This window comes from Jaculus jaculus, chromosome 6, assembly GCF_020740685.1.
Source record: "Jaculus jaculus isolate mJacJac1 chromosome 6, mJacJac1.mat.Y.cur, whole genome shotgun sequence".
Classification (NCBI taxonomy): domain Eukaryota; kingdom Metazoa; phylum Chordata; class Mammalia; order Rodentia; family Dipodidae; genus Jaculus; species Jaculus jaculus.
Window position 1 is genome coordinate 27,085,996 of NC_059107.1, and position 21,894 is coordinate 27,107,889.

The window sequence follows — 21,894 nt, forward strand, 5'->3', positions numbered from 1 at the left end:
CTGTAGTCACTGTGGATGGAGGAGGAGGGAAGGGCAGATGTTGGGATCTGTAGTCACTGTGCTGATGGAGGAGGAGGGAAGTGCAGATGTTGGGATCTGTAGTCACTGTGGGATGGAGGAGGAGGGAAGGGCAGATGTTGGGATCTGTAGTCACTGTGGTGATGGAGGAGGAGGGAAGGGCAGATGTTAGGATCTGTAGTCACTGTGGTGATGGAGGAGGAGGAAAGGGCAGATGTTGGGATCTGTAGTCACTGTGGGATGGAGGAGGAGGGAAGGGCAGATGTTGGGATCTGTAGTCACTGTGGTGATGGAGGAGGTGGGAAGGGCGGATGTTGGGATCTGTAGTCACTGTGTTGATGGAGGAGGAGGAAAGGGCAGATGTTGGGATCTGTAGTCACTGTGGGATGGAGAAGGAGGGAATGGGAAGATGTTGGGATCTGTAGTCACTGTGGTGATGGAGGAGGTGGGAAGGGCGGATGTTGGGATTTGCAGACACTGTGGTGATGGAGGAGGTGGGAAGGGCAGATGTTGGGATCTGTAGTCACTGTGGTGGTGGAGGAGGAGGAAAGGGCAGATGTTGGGATCTGTAGTCACTGTGGGATGGAGGAGGAGGGAAGGGCAGATGTTGGGATTTGCAGACACTGTGGTGATGGAGGAGGTGGGAAGGGCAGATGTTGGGATCTGTAGTCACTGTGGTGATGGAGGAGGAGGGAAGGGCAGATGTTGGGATCTGTAGTCACTGTGGTGATGGAGGAGGAGGGAAGGGCGGATGTTGGGATCTGTAGTCACTGTGGTGATGGAGGAGGTGGGAAGGGCAGATGTTGGGATCTGTAGTCACTGGTGATGGAAGAGGGAAGGGTGGATGTTGGGATCTGTAGTCACTGTGGTGATGGAGGAGGAGGGAAGGGCAGATGTTGGGATCTGTAGTCACTGTGGTGATGGAGGAGGAGGGAAGGGAGGATGTTGGGATCTGTAGTCACTATGGTGGTGGAGGAAGAGGAAAGGGCGATGTTGGGAGCTGCAGAGCTGCTCACTACTGTTGGTATTTATACCTTCAGTGCCTGAAATGCTTCTTGTTCTTTGTAGCATTTTTATCTACATCTCATGTGATTCTCAGTTTCCTTGTTTTGGATTATTGTTTTCCTCTTTAAAGTTAATTGCACAGACACAGGGAAAAGTTCCACTCACTTGCCACCAAGACCACAGGGTAGATTGGATTGCCTAAAATTTTTACTAACATATGCTACCCAGCAAGGCAAGCTGGAGTACTGTTTGTGGTGGTACGCGCCACATAATAGCTCTTTTCCTGCCCTCCTTTGGGAACAGAGCTCTATAGCTTGGAAAGAGACAGGCTGGGGAGATGGTTCAGTGGTTCAGGGTGCTTGCTTACAAAACCTGTCAGCCTGGGCTCAAGCCCCAGAACCCACATAAAATCAGATGCACCCAAAGCTTGTAGTTAACAGGAAGAGACCCTGTCTTAGAAGGTCAAACTCAGACACACTGCTTGTCTTCCACATGGGCACCCATTCACACACGTGTGTGCAAGCAAAGTAAATAACCTTTAAAGATCAGAAATTGACTCTTCATAATGAGATGGAACCCCTCTTCATGGGCACCTGCCTGGCCTGCTGCAGCACCTCAGCCTCCCTCCTGTCAGCTCACCTGCCCAGGGCATGTTCTGCATGCCTCCCTGTGGGCACGCACTCTTCTCTGGCTCCCTTGCCTTCACAGTGAAGTCCAGGTTCCTCAACACGGTTGTCCAGCCTGGCCCTGGAGTCTCTCACTTCTCACTTCTCTCTCCTGAAATGCTGGGTCCCTCTCCATTGCAAAACACATTACATTCATTCCCACCCTACTTTTTTTAACCTCTCCCTGCATATGATGACTCCATAAATGTTACCTTCTGTATGGACCCTCCCTGACTTCTCTTCAAAATTTAGAGGGAAGCCAGGCATGGTGGCGCATGCCTTTCATCCCAGCACAGAAGCAGAGGTAGGAGGATCAGCGAGAGTTTGACACTGCCATGAGACTACATCGTGAACTCCACGTCATCCTGAGCTAAAGCAAGGCGCTACCTCAAAGCAAAAGACGAATTTAGAGGATTTCTCCTCTGTGCATCCCACAGCTTTTCCCAGACCTGTCTCCTCCTACTACTCTTTGTGGTCTTCCCTGGGGGGCACCAGGTCCTTAGGCACAGAGGTTTGGATGCATGCCTGGCTCTCTCACCTCCTCTGCGTCTCATCCAAATGTGAAAACTCAGAGCGTGGGGGAACATACACTTGTAGGAGTGGGTGAGTGATCAGTGAGTGAGGAGTGGTTTGAGGAACATTTCCAGTTTGAGCTAGCAAGAAACCTAGCATGACAGGACCACATGGAAAGTGTCCTTTATTTCCCTCCCAAGCCCACCTCCCCCACACAAACACAGAGGGGTGTGGAGAGATGATGCCCCTTCATCACATGATCCCTCTTTGGATGAGGTGAAAAGCAGACAGGAAATTAGCTGAGTCTTTGCCTGGTGCCTCAACACCAAGGAAAGCATATGAGGGTGGAGAGGCAGACTAAGCCTCTTGGCTCTGTGGCCTCTGACCTCTGCCCACCAGAAACTTCTCACTAAGCCAGAAGTCTTGGCCAAGGGTTTAGATAAATAACTTTATAGGCTTCCAGAGTCAAAGCTAGCTGTTGAGGATTTGCCCTTCTAGCTATCAGTAAAATGGAGGGGTGTTAAGTGAGAACATAAAAGAGCTGGGATTCAGAACTGGAGGGATGGCTTAGCGGTTAAGGCGATTGCCTGCAAAGCCAAAAAGATCCAGGTTTGATTCCCCAGGACCCACATTAGCCAGATGCACAAGGGGGGCACACACGTCTAGAGTTCATTTGCAGTGGCTGGAGGCCCTGGTGTGCCCATGTTCTCTCTCTCTCTTTCTCCCCTCCCCCCCAGATGCTGTCCATCCTCATGAACACTGTTGTCTTTGAAGACTGTCGGAACCAGTGGTCAGTATCCAGGCCTCTTCTGGGGCTCATCCTGCTCAACGAGAAGGTGAGTGGGGCTTCCGGAAGGTCCTAGGGAAGAGGAAGAAAGAGGTTAGACACCACGTTGAACACTGAAGATGGAGGAGCAGAACCCTGGGCCAAAGAACTGCACCCTTGACAAGTCCACTAAGGCCTTCTTTCGCAGAAGGCCCTTCCCCACAGTTCTCAGGACGCCCCCTCTCCCATCCCCCTACCCCTGCTACAGTACCACAACTGCTGTGCTGGGGTTCAAGTCCCCCTTACTTCCTCCCCCACTCCCCGGAATGCTGAGCAACAGCTCTTTTGTCTCCCCACTCGGCCTCTCCTCACCTCAGGGATCCCCATTCCATAGATAGCGGCAGCCACAGGCCTTCAGGGATTGTGCGCAGAGCCAGTGTCCTTGGGTGGAGAGCAGGCATTTCCAGCCTCTGCCGCATGCTGGCCCCCAGCAGTCGGCAGGAGCAGTGCATTACCGCCTCAGAGAATGAATTGTCTATACAATAAGGTAGTACTGGGGGAAAGACAGTGAGATTAGAGGCAGCTGCATACATTAAAATTCAAACTAAAATCCCAGCCTTAGAAGGAAACTAATAGAAGAAGAAAATATATCAAGAAGAGAAGCGCTGTCTCATCACTCACCTGTGCTGAAGTATCCAATTTTAGCCACATTCAATAGCAGTGTCATTCATCTTCCCTCGGTGTTATTGTGATTTAAATCCAAGCTCTATAAAAGAGAGCAGTTCTTTTAAAATGATTGAGAGGGAATAAGGGCAAATTCAGTGTTTAGAAAAGGCTTATGACATCACAATATTATACTTTACTGATGGAGGCAATATTTCATGGTTTAAGATGAAAAAGTAATAATTTTCTATTTGGTGTGAGTCACTGCATCATTATAAAAGGGAAAAATAAGTAGTTTTGTGCATTCCCAATCTTGTTCGGGAAGACATTGTGGTTTCAGTATAATGTCTCTGATATATAGTATTTAAGTATTAGTCTGACTCCATATTAATTATGTGTGTGTTTTGATGTGAGCTGTTTTAATGTATGATGTAAATTAAATATCATGCAGCTTGGGCTTGGGAAGATAAACACATGATTGGCAAAATGTTGTCTTTTGCTGAAATTAGACTGTTGCTGTGATTAGGTACTCTGTTCAGTACCAGAGCTTATGCTGGTATAAAAGCCCCAGACCCAGCAGAAGAAGCTGAGCAGTTATCTGTGACCAGGTATGACAGATACTGTTCTCAGTGCCAGCGGGTTCTCCCCGAACTAAGCAGGCCCCTCTAGGACCCTGCCTCAGCACAGCAGACAGCAGACCCGTGGAGCCCTCAAGGACAGAGATTTGGAATGCAGCCCAGAGCTGTTGGAGTGATTCACAGAAGCCAGGAAGGATGATGAGGCCTGGGGGAGACCTGTGGCCTCACCTTCAGTCACCTGAAGTGCTCCCGGGGCAGTGGAAGTTCTTCCCCTCTGCCTTGGAGCCCTTCCTCTTGCAGCCTTCCTGTGACAAGTGCAGACCTGAGTTCAGTCTCCCACAGAGGAGGCAAGGACTCCATCAGGCTCGGAAATGACAAGAGAACCGAGATTTCTATGAGAAGGGATAGCAGTTTACACCTAGGAGTGTCTCTGTGGCTTAGGACAATTCTGTATAGACCTGGATGAAAGCTCCATTGAGCTTTAGGTGAGCTCTGAGAAGATCCAAGTTGGTCTAGCCCTTTCTCTATCCCACAAGTTCCTTCCTACCAGGCTTGGGGTCAGAGCCCTGATACTGTTCTGTCTCCCAACAGTATTTCAGTGAGCTGAGAGCAAGTCTGATAAGCAGCCAGCCTCTCTCCAAGCAGGAGGTCCTGGCTCAGTGTTTCAGGAATTTGATGGAAGGAGTGGAGCAGAACCTGACTGTCAAAAACAGAGACAGGTGAGTGTTGCCCATCAGGGCATCTCTGCAGGAGGCAGACATTCCAGGCATGTTGCAAAGAATTGAATTGTGCTTAACATACCTTCCATATTGAGGTAGCTTTTCTATTACACCTTGAGATCCTACACCCAGGACAGTTCCATTCACTACTGAGGCATTTGCTTCCTTTCCAGCAAAATGCAAGCTAGGCACTATACAGGCATGCAGAGGTTAGTAAGGTGCATACTTTAGCCTTAAGCAGTTGATAATCCAACAGGAGAGATGAAGAGTAACTGCAATAGGAGACTGTCAGCCATGGAAGATGAAGAAAGGCTTCCTTGCATTTGAACAAGCACGGGCCTTGCAGGCAGGAAGACCACGGTTCAATTTAATCCTGTGCTATGTGCCAGAAAAGCAGTTAGCTACTCAGTTTCCTCAACAGGACAGTGGAGACTATGAACAGATTGACTGCAGTGTTTATATAACAGAATGTAGGAAAGCCTGAGACAGATGACCTCTGTTCAGTATTGGCTTTTTTCCTCTTTCTGTCCTTTAAGAGTAACTGGTAGCAGTGGCCAATGTGCCTAAGAGGAGAACAAACTTAAAGGTAGGCCTGAATTCATTCATTTAATTTTTAAAATGTTACTGAGAGTCTACTATGTGTAGATATTGGGAATCCATAACAGTGGTAACCAAAGCAGTCAAGGTTCCTGCCCTCATGGAGCTTACACTCTAGTGGGGGAGACAGACAGTGATGAACTCTGTATGAAGAAAATGTGTTCATGGGGAACACTGCTCATGCTGACCTTTGATAGGTGTGGTAGGATTCAAACCCACACCATTTTAAATGCACACCATCAGTTGCCCAGTCAGCAGTGTGTCGAGGGTTACCAGCCTGGAGCTGTAGTAATATAAGACCATGTCAGCATTTCACTGTACGGCCCTCTCCCAGGTCTCCCGCTCCACCATGAGAATGTCCTCCAGGCCTCAGGAACTGGATAGGAGACGTGACACATGGATAAATCCCCTCCCTGCCTCTGGAGAGAGATTCCCTCCCTGAGGCCAGAGAGCTGAGTGGCACTCTAGGGTTGCTCTTTGAAGTGGCATCAGCGGCCCCACTGGTCTCACAAGAGTGACAATGAGCAAGAAGTGCTTTTCTTGTGCCAGGCACTGTGTAAGGGAAGGTTCTTGGGTACTCTCTCTGTGACTTCATGAATTTTATTCCTGCTTTCCCTTGGGACAGTTACTAGTACCGGGCACAAAGACAAATGGCTAAGTAGTTAGCTAAGCTGCCTAGCTAGCTAATAAGTAGTAGAGCCAGGATTTGAACTCAGTGCTCCCTATGTCTTGTTTTCTTTCATTTTACTTTATTTTAAACAGGGTTTTACTACATATCACAGGCTGGTCTCAAATTCAGTATCCTCCTGCCTCGGCCTCCTGAGTACAATATTTAGGGCATAAGCTTTGGTTTTTTATTCTTTTCCATGTATGTGTTATTTGACTTTTTGGGTTTAATTAATTAATTTATTTATTTATTTGAGAGAGTGAAAGAGGCACATAGAGAGACAGTGAACATGCCAGGCCACGTAAGCCACTACAAATGAACTCCAGGTGCATGCACCACCTTGTGCATCTGGCTTTACGTTGGTACTGGGGAAGTGAACCTGGGTCCTTTGGCTTTTCTAGCAAGCGCCATCTGTCCAGCCCTTCTTTTGGTTTTTTGAGGCAGGTTTCTCTGTAGCTCAGGCTAGCCTGGAACTTACTCTTTAACCCAAGCTGACCTTTGGAACTCACGATGATTCTTCTACCTCAACCTGGGAGGGGTGTTCTACCACACCTGGCTGTAACTGGACTTAAAAAAATAAAAGTTTTAAATAGCAGAACCACATAGTGCCCTCCCAACCCCGTGGAGTTGGCAGGGACCAGTGAAGAGGGTTGTGCTGGCGCTAGAACAGCCCTGGTGGCTGAAGTGGGAAGTGCTCACAGTGCTGTGGAGTCTTCCTTCAGGAGACTGGTCTCCGGGTCCTGAACTCCACAGCAGCCTTTCATCCCGAGATTCACATAGCCTGCAGCTGACCATGTTCTTTCCACAGGTTTACCCAGAACCTCTCCGTCTTCAGAAGAGATATAGCAGAGGCCCTGCGCAGTGATTGCCACATGGAGCTGTGCAGCCTGGACATGATGAGCTGACAAGACTCTCCGGACCATGCGCCAAGCAGCCTTTGTCAAGAGACTCTCAAAGGTCTAGTCCCAGGACTGAGATACTGGCTAGCCCCAGAGAGCCTGGTTTTCAAAGCAGACAACAAAAGCCCTCCAGTTTTAAGACTGGCCTAATGACAAGATGTATAAATAGTGCACATGCTATGTAAACTCAGTCCTCACTGTGAAAAGCAAAACATACCCTCAGTCTTTCTATCAGAGATTATTATTTTGGCTCTCACAATGCTCTGGAAGGTGTAGAAACAATATTTAACCAAAGACTATAATAAACCAAGTTTACAGCTACATGAGTACTATACTTAATGGCTCTGAACTCAGGGTGGTCAGATTGTTGGAGGCACAGCCTTCAACATGTGACCCTGGACTGAGACAAATGCCCTTTGAACCTGGTAAATTAGTAGTGCATTTTGCATCTGGAAAAGGCTACGTTAGAGACTGTGGGCTACAGGCATTTAGAACGAGTGCTATAGGCCTCTCTGTTTTAGCATCATCTGATAAAGTTGAGACAGTAACACAATTAAGTGACTTACAAACAACATTTGCTCTCCACTGGCATAAACCTGCAGTGGCTCAGCCCAGGAGAGTTAAGCTGTGCCATTGCTGCCTACAGAGAGATTCTTTAGGACTCTTGTGGCCCCAGAAGTACTTCTGTGTGTGCCCACACCTAGTCCTCCTGGCTCCACTTAATTTCTAAGAGAAGCTGAAGCGCCTACTTAAAATACAACACGTGGCCGGGCGTGGTGACATATACCGTTGGTCCCAGCCCTCGGGAGGCAGAGGTAGGAGAATCACCATGAGTTTGAGACTACATAGTGAATTCTAGGTCAGCCTGGGGCTAGAGCGAGACCCTTCTTCAAAAACACACACAAAAAGAATGCATACACACAGGTTTAAAGTAGTCCTTTCTTCTTGGAGCATCCAGTGTTAAAAGTCCAGAGGATGGGACAGCTGATTTCCTTGCTACTGTTAGCATTGTGACATAATCCAAACACAGAAAACCTAGAAGGCTCTGACAGTTTGCTAGCCAGTGTAACTAGGCTATTAATGTGAGATTGTCACTGTCAGATGGGTTTCATGTCTCGCTGCTCTGTCTTCATGGTTCAGGCTTACAATAAACGTCACGCCTTTTGTTTCTGATAAGATTGGCCTTGCTGCTGAACAAGGAAATCCACGGGCTCTTCTTGTAATCTCATTTCTCTTGATAGCTGAGTTTTGCAACAGGCTTGTCATATAAAAGCAGAGTCACCCAAGTTTATCTCACAATGTTTGTTTGTCTTCTATGTTTGAAGTAAAGGGGGAAGCCATGGTATGGATGGGACAGTTTCTAATATTTAATGGCTAGGAAAGCCTGAGCCTTACTCTCCAGCTCATTACTAAATACAGTTTTCCTGGAGAAAGCAAATCCTGAACTGTGAAACATCAGGTACTCAGGAGCCCAAAAAGAATTTCTATTTCTTATTTTAGGGTTTTTTTATTTGTTTGGTTTTCTCTCTGTTTTGTTTTGTTTTGTTTTTTTGAGTAGGGTTTTGCTCTAGACCAGGCTGACCTAGAATTCACTATGTTGTCTCAGGGTGGCCTTGAACCCACAGCAATCCTCGTACCTCTGCCTCCCAGGTGCTGGGATTAAAGGCGCACACCACCACATCCAGGCTGGTTTTCATTTTTGAGATCATCTTGCCATGTAGCCCAGGCTGGCCTGGAGCTTACTGCAGTCCTCCTACCTCAGCTGCCCAAGTGCAGGCTCACAGGTTGAGCGACCAAGTCTGGCTTCTAGGGTTCTGTTACTTAGGTGTTTATTATTGCACTCATACCACATACACCAAAAAGAACAAAGCTCTGTGCAAAGTTTATTCCATTCTAGCACTATTTTACACATGTCCAGGATATAAAAGCAGTATATCATTTACATTAAAATGTTCAAGATGAAACAATGTGTGCTCGCTTCTCTTTGCCACAATGCCAGAGTTCCTGTGGGGATTTCCCAGCAGCTGACAAGCTCCACCAGACTTGCCTGTGGAGAGCCGCACCCATTCCTCCCCCCCCATCCCACCCCACCCCCGGCTTCAGGGAGACCTGCTCAAGTGCTGGACGCCCGGAGCACAGTGGACAGCCCACTGCAGCTAAAGAAGACACCCCGCAAGCACGGAGCTCCTGCCACGTGCCCTGTCACGTTAACTCACAGCAGCCCTGCGAAGACAGCAGCAGTGTCCACGTGAGGACCGTCAGGCTCGAAGATGGCTGCTTGATAGTTAGCAACTCATTTTCCAGAACTTGAACCCAGGTCTGCCGCAAAGCCTGGCCTCTTTTAGTGGTATAGAAATGTTAATAATATTTAGGCTCATTTTCATCCATGTCTTAGAACTCTGTTATGACACAATAAATTACCCTAAAACTTTAGTGGCTTAAAACATTTATTGCCTTGGAGAGATGGTTTAGAAGTTAAAAGACACTTGCCTGCAAAGCCAAAGGACCCTGATTCCATTCCCCAGTCCCCCCATAAAGCCAAATGCACAAGGTGGAGCATGTATCTGGCATTCATTGTCAGTGGCTAGAGGCCCTAGTGCGCCCATTCTATCTGCCCCTGTCTGTCTGTCTGTCTCTCTCTCTCTCTCTCTCTCTCTCTCTCTCTCTCTCTTTCTCTCTCTCTCTCTCCCTCCCTCCCTCTCTCCCTCCCTCTCTTAAATAAGTAAATAAATAAAATTTTTAAAACATTACCTCAATTCACAGAGGTAAGAAGTCCATGGTTGGATCCCTTGGTCAGGGTCTCAGAGCTGTGATCCTCTCAGTGCATCCCTGTTCACTCTTGTGAGTCATTTTCTAACAGGTTCTTCACGACAGGGCTTCTACACAGAGCAGCTCAGGACCTGGCAGCTCTCTTCATCAGAGAAGAGTCAGAGACAAGTCGTGGTCTTTTATTCTCTAAGCTCAGAAGGAGAGCTCATCACTGTGTACTCGGTACACTAGAGGGGAAATCGCCAGTTCACTCCCACACACCAGGAAAGGGTCACACACAGCCTGAACTCGGGAGAAGTAGGGGCCACTGAAAGCTGTATGTAAAGTCTGTTGTGACTTACCTGGACTCTGCTAGACACGTTGAGTTCAGCTGCAGGTTTCTCGTTTCAAACTGGGAAATTGTCAAATCTTGATTTTCCTTTTCATCATGGGCCTTTCCTTGGAGAGGAAGAACAAGCGGGGAAGCCTAGCATAAGGATCCACCTTCATCCCACCACAGATGCAAACCTGATTTGGGACTGTGCCTGTCCCTACCCACCTGAGCCTGGAGCATCTGCCTTGGGTGGGGGACAGTGGAGACTCCGGAAGCAGAGACCTGCAGGTCCCTGTGAGTGGCCTCTGTAGGGACAGTGTGCCCCAAGATTAAAACAGGCATGTAAGGGTGCTGGGGAGATGGCTCACTGGGTAAGAGTTTGATCCCCAAGACCCATGTGAAAATCAGGACACGGGCTGAAGAGATGGCTCAATGGTTAAGGCACTTGCCTGCAAAACCTAGGTACCCGAGTTCAGTTCCCCAGTACTCACGTAATGCCAGATGTACAAGGTGGCGCATGCATCTGGAGTTCATTTGCAGTGGCTGGAGGCCCTGGAATACCTATTACCTCTCTCTGTATCGCCCCCGCCCCTCAGAATATTTTTTTATAAAGCTGGACACGGTCACACATGCCTAACCCCAATCCTGCAGGGGGCAGAGATGAGAATCCTGGGGCTTGCTGGTCAGCCAGTCTGGTCAACCACTCTGGCTGAGTAAACAGCAGTTCCAGGTTCAGTGAGAGACTCCATCTCAAGTGAGCAGTGTGAAAAAGCCATAGAGGAACATGCCCCACTCTGTCCTGCACACGTGTGCACCTGGGGCTCGTGCATCTGCACACACACACATGCTGCAATTACACCAGAGTCTGGGGATGGCACGCCAAAGGCAACTCCTGTAGTTAGTATGCAGTGTGTTCAGATCACAGATGTGCAATAGTGCTGACAGTTACACAAGGCCTGCCTACCTCGTGCACACACGCCTAGAGTGCAGATGTGTGCCACACTTGCACACCTTGCTCTTCTGGAGGGATTCTAGTGTGCAAGTAGACCCTCTTACAAGGTAGCTTCTGAGACAAGCCAGCTTCCTCAGCCAGAGCTTAAGTAACAAGTGGTCTGCTGGTATTTTAACTTGGCTCAAATTTTGCCTTCCACGCGGTCTTTAAAACCTGACCCCAAGAAAGCTGTATCCTAACTATTTGAGAGTTTTCTGGGGTTTCTTTCAGCACTTTGTAAGCAGCCTTCTTCAGCTCAGGAGACTGGAGAATGTCTGGTCCCTACTGTGTATAGTGAATGATTTGAACTGCACAGAACAGCCCAGTAGACACCTAGAAATACCTCAGGGTTTTTTTTTTACTTTATTTATTTATTTATTTATTTATTTATTTTTGTGCTAAGAAAGAGAGAGAATGGGCATGCCAGGGCCTCTAGCCCCTGCAAACGAACTCCAGACGCATGCCCCCACCTTGTGTTTCTAGTTTACATGGGTACTAAGAAATTGAACCTGGGTCCTTGGGCTTCACAGGCAAATGCCTTAACCTCTGAGCCATCTCTCCAGCCTGGGATAGCCTGGGATTTTTGTCTTTTTAACTCTCAGCAGTGGGCACCAGCTTTGTAAAGTATGGCTTGCAGCCCTGTAGAAGGCAGTGGTCTTAGAGCAGCCCTGTTTGATGCCTAAACTCCAGCCAACTATGCTCTGACCCACAGCAGTAGTATCCATTACCCACCAGCAGCATTTGTTAAGAGCAAGCAATTCCAATTTGGGTCCATTGACAGCACTGTGTAAAGGAGATTTGGCACCACAGATGGTTGCAGGACTGTTTCCATGGCTTCTTCCAGGACTCTTGTTTCCATGGCTTCCTCCATCACATAATGGGTCAAAACGTGTTCACTGCCTCAGGCCTCTAACCTGTATGTCTTCTTATGGCTCAATGTCATATGCCCTGTAGTTCTGACACATGCTAGGTTTTCTTTAGCTGACTGAATTTAAAAGCCTTGAGCTTTCTGCAGTTGGCCATCTTGAAATTCTCACCTCTTTTTTTTTTTTAAGTTATGGACAACCTTTAGAAATAAAGCTCATATACAGCCCAGTTGTGGTGGCACACGCATGCCTTTAATTCCAGCAACTACGATTTTTACAAAACACTTTTAATATTAATATAGGTACATAAGCTCATTCCATACTAGTTTCACATTCCTACCTATGGGGTTCAAAGCTATGGAGTACAAAATAAACCCCCATGTCTGCCGCTTTATTTTAAAAAAGCAAGGTTTTAACGTCTAGATGCCTTCCTCACACAGAGGCAATTCCCACTTCTTGTCCCCCTTGTCAGTATACTTTGAGGCTGCAGCTGGATTAATACTTGCACTGTTGGGCTGGGGAAATGGCTTAGCAGTTAAGGTTCTTGCCTTCAAAGCCGAAGGACCCTGGTTTGATTCTCCAGGACCCATGTAAGCCAGATGCACAAGAGGGTGCATGTGTCCGGAGTTCGTTTGCAGTGGCTGGAGGCCCTGGTGCACCTATTATCTCTCAAATAAAATATATTTTTTTTAAAAAGACTTGTATTGTTTGCTTAGTCCATACACACACACACACACATCTCCACTGTCAACAGATGTCAACTAATCTTCATGGACCTGAGAAGCAATATAAATAGTTTTCTATTTAGTTACAGCAACCAAAAAAAAAAAAAAAAAAGTAACTGACTCTATCAATCACATTAACCAGATTTTTGACCTGGGATCTTTCTTAAGAGATTCTTTACTTCCAAGGGCAAGAATAGCAAATTAGGACAAGACATAGTGGCACACACCTTTAACCCCAGCATTTGGGGGGCAGAGGTAGGAGGATCACTGTGAGTTCAAGGGCACCCTGGGACTACTGAGTGAATTCCAGGCCAGCCTGAACTAGAGACCCTACCTTGAAAACCCAAACAGAAGAAAAACAAGTGCTAATTACTTAACTCATTGTTAGTCTGAACCGTGGAGAAGGGCCCCACATGAATGAGATTTTCTCAAGTCAGGCCTTTCTGTCTCTACCTTGTGTACAACGAGATTGCAATGAATCTCATGTTCAGGATTTCATCTGCTGACTGCTAGATAATTGCCCTTAGGCCACTATTTATTTCTACTAAGGCATTTTATACTATTTTTAGCCTATAAATGCTGCAGGTAGAACATGGACATGCGTGCTGAGTGGCTGAACTTTGGATAAGCACAGATGAGATGCTCCTGGCTACTCACACAAAATTGTGTAATTAAGACCTATTCCTTGGGTCAATAGCAGGTTTAAAATGTATATTTCAATGAATTAGAAGACACTAATCCATACTATTAAAAAAATCCTGGGGCTATAGGGATAGCTTAGCAGTTTAGGAGTTTGCCTGCAAAGCCAAAGGACCCTGTTTCAGTTCCCCAGGACCCACATCAGACAGATGCACAAGGGGGCGCACACATCTGGAGTTCATTTGCAGTGGCTAGAGGCCCAGGCACACCCATTCTCTCTCTCTACCTCCCTCCCTCCCTCCCTCCCTCCGCCCCCCTCTCTCTTTCTCTCTTTCTCTGCCAAATAAATAAATAAAATATTTTTTAAAAACTCCCGAAAGATGGTTTAGCGGTTAAGGCACTTGCCTGCAAAGCCAAAGGATCCAGGTTCAAATTCCTAGGACCCACAGAAGCCAGATGCACAAAGTAGTACATGCATCTGGAGTTGGTTTGCAGTGTCCGCAGGCCCTAGTGTGCCCATTCATATTCCTCTCTCTCCCTCTCTCTCTCCTCCCACCATTCTATCTATATCCCTCAAATAAAAATATTTGTTTTATCTCTACAGATAGACAGTTTATTGAGAGAAACAGCGAGGGGCAGCAGCCTTCCCGCAGGATGAAGGCTGAAGCACTGAGCCAGGCTAGTGTGCAAGTTTATAAGGAGGATCTAATCCCAAGTCAACTGCATAGAGGACTCCCTACCAACCTAGGTGTCAGGGTTGGGGCTGTTCTTTTACTGAACAAGTTGGTGCTACAGTATTAATGTTCTATCCTGAGTCTCGTTTTCAGACCTGAACCAAATCAACTTTCCATAAAGATCACATACTCTCTCTATCTCTTAAGGCAAATGCTCTGCCCCCCAACAGGGCAGAGAGTAATCTGTAAGGCTTTCCTCTCTGAAAACAGAATGTCAAAAGCATAACAGCATTCTCCTCAGACCAATGCTTATAACCCAAGTTTTATTTTCCCTATGGATATGAGGTGTTTATGTTGATAAAAATCAATCAAGCCGGGCGTGGTGGCGTACGCCTTTAAACCCAGCACTGGGGAGACAGGGGTAGGAGGATCACTGTGATTCTGAGGCCAGCCTGGGGTTACAGAGTGAGTTCCAGGTCAGCCTGGGCTAGAGCTTTACATCCACTTTTATATGGGGCATTCATTCTTTTTCTTTCCATTTGTTTGTGGGTGTATATGTGGGAGTGGGTGCACTACACACAGGTGGAGGTCAGAGGCCAACCTCAGGGTGTTGGAACTTTTCTTCCACCTTCTTTGAGACAGAAAGCAGTCTAGCTAGCCCATGAGCATCAGGGTTCTCCTGACTCCACTTCCAACTGCTGTTGACACACTGGGATAACAGTTGTATGCGCTACTTTGCATTGGGGGCATTAAGTGGGTGCTGAAGGCTTGCACATCTTAAACTGCTGAGCCATCTCCCCAGCCTTGGGACACTCATCCTTAAGGCAGAATGTTAACTGAGACATGTAATGACTTGGTTCTTACATCCAAAGGTCAAACTAAGGGTAGACTTTAGTGGACAGCTTCTTGGCTAATAAGAACTCACCTGCAGTGACATTCTTAAGAGTATGTTAGTGAAATGGGAGCAATTTTACAAGAGAAACAAAACAATTAAAACAGCTATCATTTATTGAACACTGACTAAGCTTTACAAATTGCCATGTCTTTTAATGCTGTTCAACAAGAATCCAAATGTCAGGCTAGAGAGATGGCTTGCCTGCGAAACCTAAAGACCCAGATTCAACTCCTCAGTACCCACATAAGCCAGATGCACAAGGTGATGCATGCATCTGGAGTTCGTTTGCAGTGGCTGGAGGCCCTGGATCGCCTATTCATTTTCTTGCTCTCTTTCTCTCATAAATTAATAAATAAAAATATTTTAGGAGGGCTGGAGAGATAGCTTAACAGTTAAGTGCTTGCCTATGAAGTCTAAGGACCCTGGTTCTAGGCTCAATTCCCCAGGACCCACGTTAGCCAAATGCACAAGGGGGCACATGCATCGGGAGTTCATTTGCAGTGGCTGGAGGCCCTGGTGTGCCTATTCTCTCTATCTCTATCTCTGTATCTCTCTTTCTCCCTCTTTGTCACTTTCAAATAAATAAATAAAAATAAAAACAAAAAAATATATTTTAGGGGCTGGAGGGAGGGAGGGATGGCTTAGCAGTTAAGGAACTTGCCTGCCAAGCCAAAGGACCCTGGTTCAATTCCCCACGACCCCACATAAGCCAAATGCACAAGGTGGTGCATGCATCTGGAGTTCGTTTGCAGTGGATGAAGGCCCTGGCACACCCATTCTCCCTCTTTCTATTTCTCTCTCTCTCTCTCTCTCTCTCTCTCTCTCTCTAATAAATAAATAGAAATAAAATATTTTTAAAAAATATTTTAGGGGCTGGAGGGAGGAACTCCAGACGCGTGTGCCCCCTTGTGCATCTGGCTAACGTGGGTCCTGGGGAAATCAAGCCTCGAACCCAGGTCCTTAGGCTTCACAGGCAAGTGCTTAACCGCTAAGCCATCTCTTCAGCCCAAGAGTGGGTTTTTGTAGCTCAGCAGTCAAGACACCACCTTCCAGCTCTGCTCCTCCCCAGCGCATGCTGTTGGGCAAGGATCTCACTTCCCTACAAGGACCTCTAGCCCTGTAGTGAGAACCCAAGCAGCACCCTTCCTCCAGCCTGAGTCATCTCAGATTTCCTTAGGAACCTTCTTCCCACAGGCCTCCACAATAGGGAAAGGACAAGCCAGGATTCAAAGTCAAGATTTCCTACCCCAAAACTCAAGCCTTTTCCCCCAGTGTCATCCCTTGAGCTAGATCCTTCACGGCTAGGACTCTTAGGGCTTCCCAACCTATGGGACTAGAAACTTCCAGAAAAAAAAAAAAAAAGCCAGTTTGTACCTGGGCATTTGGTGTTGTCTGCGGGCTCTACCACTGATTCATCTGGCTGAACTTTATAAAATCACTTTTGAGACTTCTTAGTGTTTTATCGCGGTGCAAGTTTATGATGACAGCAAACCTTTCCAACTACAGCAAGAGTAACCTACGTCCTTGGCATATTAAAAAATAATGTTAGTGTCAGGTTTTACCTCCAACAGTTTGGATTGCTGATAAGAGCGCTTCCTTGACAAGATTCTTTCTGAGGTTTACAGAAAGCATAATAAAATATGTAAGTTACATTTCCACAAACAAAAGCTATAACATAAGTTATTTATAAGCATGAGATACAAACAGTATCGCGATAAATAAACCATAAAGGGTACCTGCAACATCCATCTTAATGTAATTTGCCCAACAAAAGTGTTGAAACGAAGTCAAATTCAGTGGAGAAATCTGTCAGGAAGGGAGGAACGTTGTAGAGCGCAAAATGGAGAAAATGGCTAAGTGAAGGAGGAAGCAGGAGCTTGAGATCAGACCTGGAAGTCCTTCAGAAGACGACAGCGCGTGCTTCACACGGGGCTCGTCCACCCCAGCCACCCCTCGTGGTCTGCCACGGACACGTGGTCACAGCTCAAACACCCTCCCCAGCCACCCCCTGGGGAGAGAACCCTCCCCTCTGTCCACTTCCTGTCCTGCCCTGTGTCTCATTCTGCCACCAGCTTCCCCCCAGGCTGGCCCCCTCACAGCCAGGGCCTGGGGCTGACCCAGCCTACACGTCCTCCGAATCTCACTCACAGACAAGCCAGGGAGTGTGACCCAAGCCTCCGCTCTCATGGCACCGGTGGGCAGTATAAACAAGTCAGATGAGCGCAGCACAGAAATGGCAGTAAGCAGGGACAGAGAAGGAAGGTGAGGGGTCCAGGGCTATTTTGGGGGATGGAGAGAGGGGTGAGAGCTGGCTTGGGTCTTAAAGGGTCCAAATGTGCCGGCCACAGGAAGAGCCTGAGTACCAGCCTGAACTCAGTGCACACATTCCTAGGTCCAAATGGCAACCCTATTTTTATTTCTTATCCTTTCATCTGTCCTGGCTCAGTGTTAAAACTCTCTAACGTGATCCTCCAATGGGCCAGGCAGGCCCTGCATCCAACCCCAGGACATGGACTTGGGTGCCACCAACACTGTTCTGCCCTAACGGAACTCCTGAGCCAGGAAAAGAGACAACCTCTGACCCTAACTCAAGCCCCCACCTCTGCTTCCATCTCCTTTACTCAGACCCTTCCCACTCTGTCCCGGAGTGGAAACTGGGGAAGGGTGAAGGGAGAAATGGTCTTTGTAGCCCACATAGTCAAGGCATCACCACCCAGCCCAGCCCCACCCCAGCCGCATGCTGGTGGGCAAGGATCATTCTTGGACCTCATCCCCTATGGTGAGGGCCCAAGCATCGTGAATCACCTGAGCTTTTGCCTTCCTCCTGCTGGCAGACTTAGCCCTTTCAGACCTCCTCCTCCAGAACCTTCTTCCCAAAGCCCTCCACTCTAGCTGACCCTGTGATGAAGAACTCAAGCTGCATGGTTCCTGCTTTCAAGTGGGGAAACTGAACCCCAAAGGATGGACATGGCTTAGGAAATTTGAGTATATGCTCGGTAAGTAAATATTTGTTAGGCTGAGGTAGGGAGGATCACCATGAGTCTGAGACCACCCTGAGACTGCAGAGTGAATTGCAGATCAGCGTGGGCTAGAGTGAGACCCTACCTCGAAAAACCAGATAAGTAAATATTTGGTGAGTGAATTAATTGGTGAATAAATTTGGGTACCATGAGAACTGGAAGTGTCCCTCACATCTCAGACATAGGAAGTGTGACAGGCAGGCCAGGGTGGACAAGAACCCACCATATACAGAGTGTGCCAAAATATGCGGTTGTATTGTCTGTGGAAGAAGACCCTAACAGTCTCATCTGTCTTTCAAATAGGACAACTGGCCCAAATACGCTTAAGAGCCCCAAGTCAATGCCTCCACCTTTTTTAAAGACCGAGAAATTGAATCCTGAATCACACAATAAGTCAGTGGCAGAGTAAACTTGAAGGGAAACTGAGCCTCATGCATCAAGATTCATGGACCACTTGAAAAATTCCAGCATCCTGCCTCTCATCCCAGAAGCCCCACCTCTTCTCTCAGACTCCCAGCAAGGCTTCCACCAGCTCTGCACCTTGATCCCAGCTTCTCCTCATAAAGACCAGAAGATGTGTACAACTTGGAAGTCTCTGGATTCACAGGAGTCTTTACCCCGCCCCTCACTTCCCCAGCTCTGGGAATTTTTAATCTCTGTCATTCACTGTGTGTGTGCCGGCTATCCCATTGTTCAGTTGATAGCAGGTGCAAAAAAAAAAAAAAAAAAAGGCAACAGGGAAATGTATTTGGTCAAACCAGTGCTCAGAGGAAACTTTATGGCCCTGAGTGGATTTATTTAAATAATAAAAAGAAAAGAACCAGGCCTAGTGGCACACGCCTTTAATCCCAACACTGGAGAGGCAGAGGTAGGAGGATCACCATGAGCTCAAGCCAGCCTGAGACTACATAGTGAATTCCAGGTCAGCCTGGGCTAGAGTGAGACGGGACATTGAAAAACCAGAAAAGAATAAAAAGAGAGGAAGAAATTTTAACAAAATGAATTAAATTTTCACCACAACAAAGAAGAAATTAATTCATCAAAGTGAACCATTCATGAAAGAGATGGGGGGGGATAATGAGGAGCTGGGGAGATGGCTCAATGGATAAAGCACTTGCCCAACAAGAGTTCAGTTCCCCAGCACCCACATAAATGCCAGGAGGTTGTGGTGTCATCCCAGTCCATAACTCAGCACTTGAGAAATGGAGACAGGATCCCCAGGACAAACTGGCTAAATCAGCAAACTCTGGGCTCAAATGAGAGACCCTGCCTCAGGAAATAATGTGGGCAGTGATGGAGGAAAGGTACCTGACCTCGAACCCTGGCCTCTGCACGCACACACGCACTGTAATGAACCTGAAATGGTGGCACATGCCTGTAGTCTCATCATTTGAAAGGCTGAGGTAATAAGAACAACAATGTCAGCCTGGGATTATGGAGAGACCATGTCCCGAAAATAAATAAATAAACGCAGGACTGTGCTCTACCCCACCCCCACCCCGCTTGTGCACCAAAATACATCCTAGTAAGGGCATTTTTTGAGACCAATAAAGTAGAGCTTTGGCAAGTGTGATCGACAAACAGGCACAGATACGTAACGGAGTGAGAACCAGTAGCTATCAGCGTCAACTAATTTGCATGAGAGTTTCTTCCCAGTGTTAAACCAGTACGTTTGAAAGTGAGATAGATGACAAGCTGCTCACTGGTTTCCAAACCTGAACAGGCATCCGAACCACCTGAGTGGCTGGAAAGACTGCTGGAGGCCCCCCCCCCCCCCCGTGTTTTAGATTCCTTGGTTCTTGGGCCAGGATCCAAGGACGCATTTCTAACAAACAGCCAGGCGCACTGCTGACGCTGCTAATCTAGGAACACACTTTGAGAACCATTGGCCTGAACCACTACTTTCCCCTTTTACTTCCCTTCCTGAGCCTCCTCATGGCACCCTCTGTCTAAAGAAAGTGAGAGAGGGGTTGTCATGACTCAGCCCCAGTGCTGGATGACTGAGGACCACGGAGCTCACGGATCTAGGACTCAGACATGCAAAGCTCTTACCCATGCCATGCAGTGGGCTTAAGGCTTGCAAACTGGACCAGCTCAATCCCATGAGCTTGATGGCTTCTCTACTAGACAGGGAAACTGAGGCACAAAGAGTTCCAAGTTTCCACTTGGTGAACTGGGAGAGGAATGGAGTCCCACGCATAATGGTCTTAGAAGCAGGGCTGGCCACTCTACCCACCTTCCTGATCTACCTTTGCCACGTACCTCTGTGCTGTGACCTATGAGGTCTTTCACCAGCTCCTAGAATTGGCCAGTGAGCCTGGAACCCCGGGCTCTGGAAGCCAGCAGGAAAGTGGAGGTTCACTCGAATCTCCTCAATATCCGTTCCCTCAGTTAAGGCCCTTTTATTATCGGGTGACTATGAATGATGAGTGGCCAGTGCTGCTGGCACACCCTGAATTCTCAGGGACAGAAGCCCCTACCTCTGTCCTTAAAGGTACTGTTACATAATCACGAAGTAAAGGAGGAGTTTCTTACTTCCAAGGCTGTTATCTCATTTAGTTGTCATAGCCACCCTGGGGGTAACTAGTCCCCTTTCCATTTTACAAATAAAGCAAATGAGGCTGGAGACAGGCAGTGAGGGACCCAAAGCCCTCGGACCACCAGTAGCTTGTTGGAGTCACAGCCAAGCCCAAAGCCCAGCCTCCCAGCCCTTTCAGCCCTCATTGTTTTGTCCCCACTCAACACGGAGGTTCTAAAGGCCTCAAACTACCTGAGGTCACACAGCGCCTGACTTAACTCTAGACCCAGGCCTGGAGGTTTCTCCAAGCCAGAGGCCTCTGGATTGTTGGGAGCAAAGAGACAGAAGAATCCCAATCTATTTGCTGCCTGAACCTTCCTTCCTGTCCCCTGACCCCGGCGGTGGATGAAAACTACAGACAAATTAGCAAGAGCAAGAACAGTACATCAATCATGAAGCTAGAAACGAGGGTGGGAGGGAGTGACTGTCGCTCTGTACCTGTGTGTCCTTTGCTCCCACAATTCTCTCCCACAGTTCAAGAACATCCCGCGATGCACGCAGTTCCCATTAGACAAAACAAACAAAACCCCCAAACCTAAAACGACCGAGCCACTCGCCCAAAGTTACCCTGCACGGAAGTGGCTTGTCCAGATTTGCACGCACTTTCTGACCAACAGCAACACCCCAGTTCTCACCGCTTTGACCCTACAGGAACGGAACGAGAAGAGGCCCGGTTAGGGGTGCAGCGCTGAGTTTGCAGCGAACGACTTTAGAATCGGCTTCGAGAAAACGATTCTCCGCCTCTCCCAGGCTGGAGCGAAAAGGTGACCGCTCCCGGTGCGGAGCCTAGAGTGGTATCTACCCCTGGGCCGGTGTAGACAGTCCCCAGGGTGATGGCAAAAAGGGGGGACAGCGGTCCCAGGGCCTGGGCTGGACTAGAGCTGGAAGGGGTCAGATTTCCTTAAAAAAAAAAAATCCTGCTACTTACTTGAAATGAGACCCGCCCCCACGTTGACCACCCCAGAACGTAAGCTCCCTTCCCCTGCCTAACCTTGGAAAGGGGGAGGTCTCCATGCCTGAGACTCCATCAATCCTACACCATCCATCCATTTATCTATCCTGCAACGAATTTCCAGAGGCTGCATTCCTCACTCCCCACCAGTTGACCTCGGGTGGGGTCCCTAAGTCCAGCCGGGCCCCGGCACGCCTGGGCACCTGCGGATCACTGCTCGGTGCGCCCTGCAGGAGCCAGGGAGCGTCTCCAAAGTGGCCGCGACGCGACGACGGTAGCTCGGGCGGGGATGACTTCTCCCCACCCGGGTCGCCAGTCCTCGATGGCCGGGAGGGTGCCCCGAAGCTTCGCTCGCCCGGCGCCCCGGAGATGCGTGTCTTTC

At 48.0% G+C, this 21,894-nt stretch overlaps 1 protein-coding gene across 1 annotated transcript in view; it reads left to right on the forward strand.

Annotated features, from left to right (window-relative positions):
• LOC101607464 (ran-binding protein 17) overlaps nucleotides 1–7,302 on the forward strand; it is a 161,550-nt gene extending 154,248 nt beyond the window's left edge. The window contains exons 14-16 of the mRNA XM_045152176.1: nucleotides 2,939–3,037; nucleotides 4,800–4,927; nucleotides 7,000–7,302. Coding sequence (XP_045008111.1) covers nucleotides 2,939–3,037; nucleotides 4,800–4,927; nucleotides 7,000–7,096 — 324 coding nt within the window. The 3' untranslated portion in view covers nucleotides 7,097–7,302. The remainder of the gene's footprint in view (nucleotides 1–2,938; nucleotides 3,038–4,799; nucleotides 4,928–6,999) is intronic.
• Nucleotides 7,303–21,894: the final 14,592 nt, after the last annotated feature.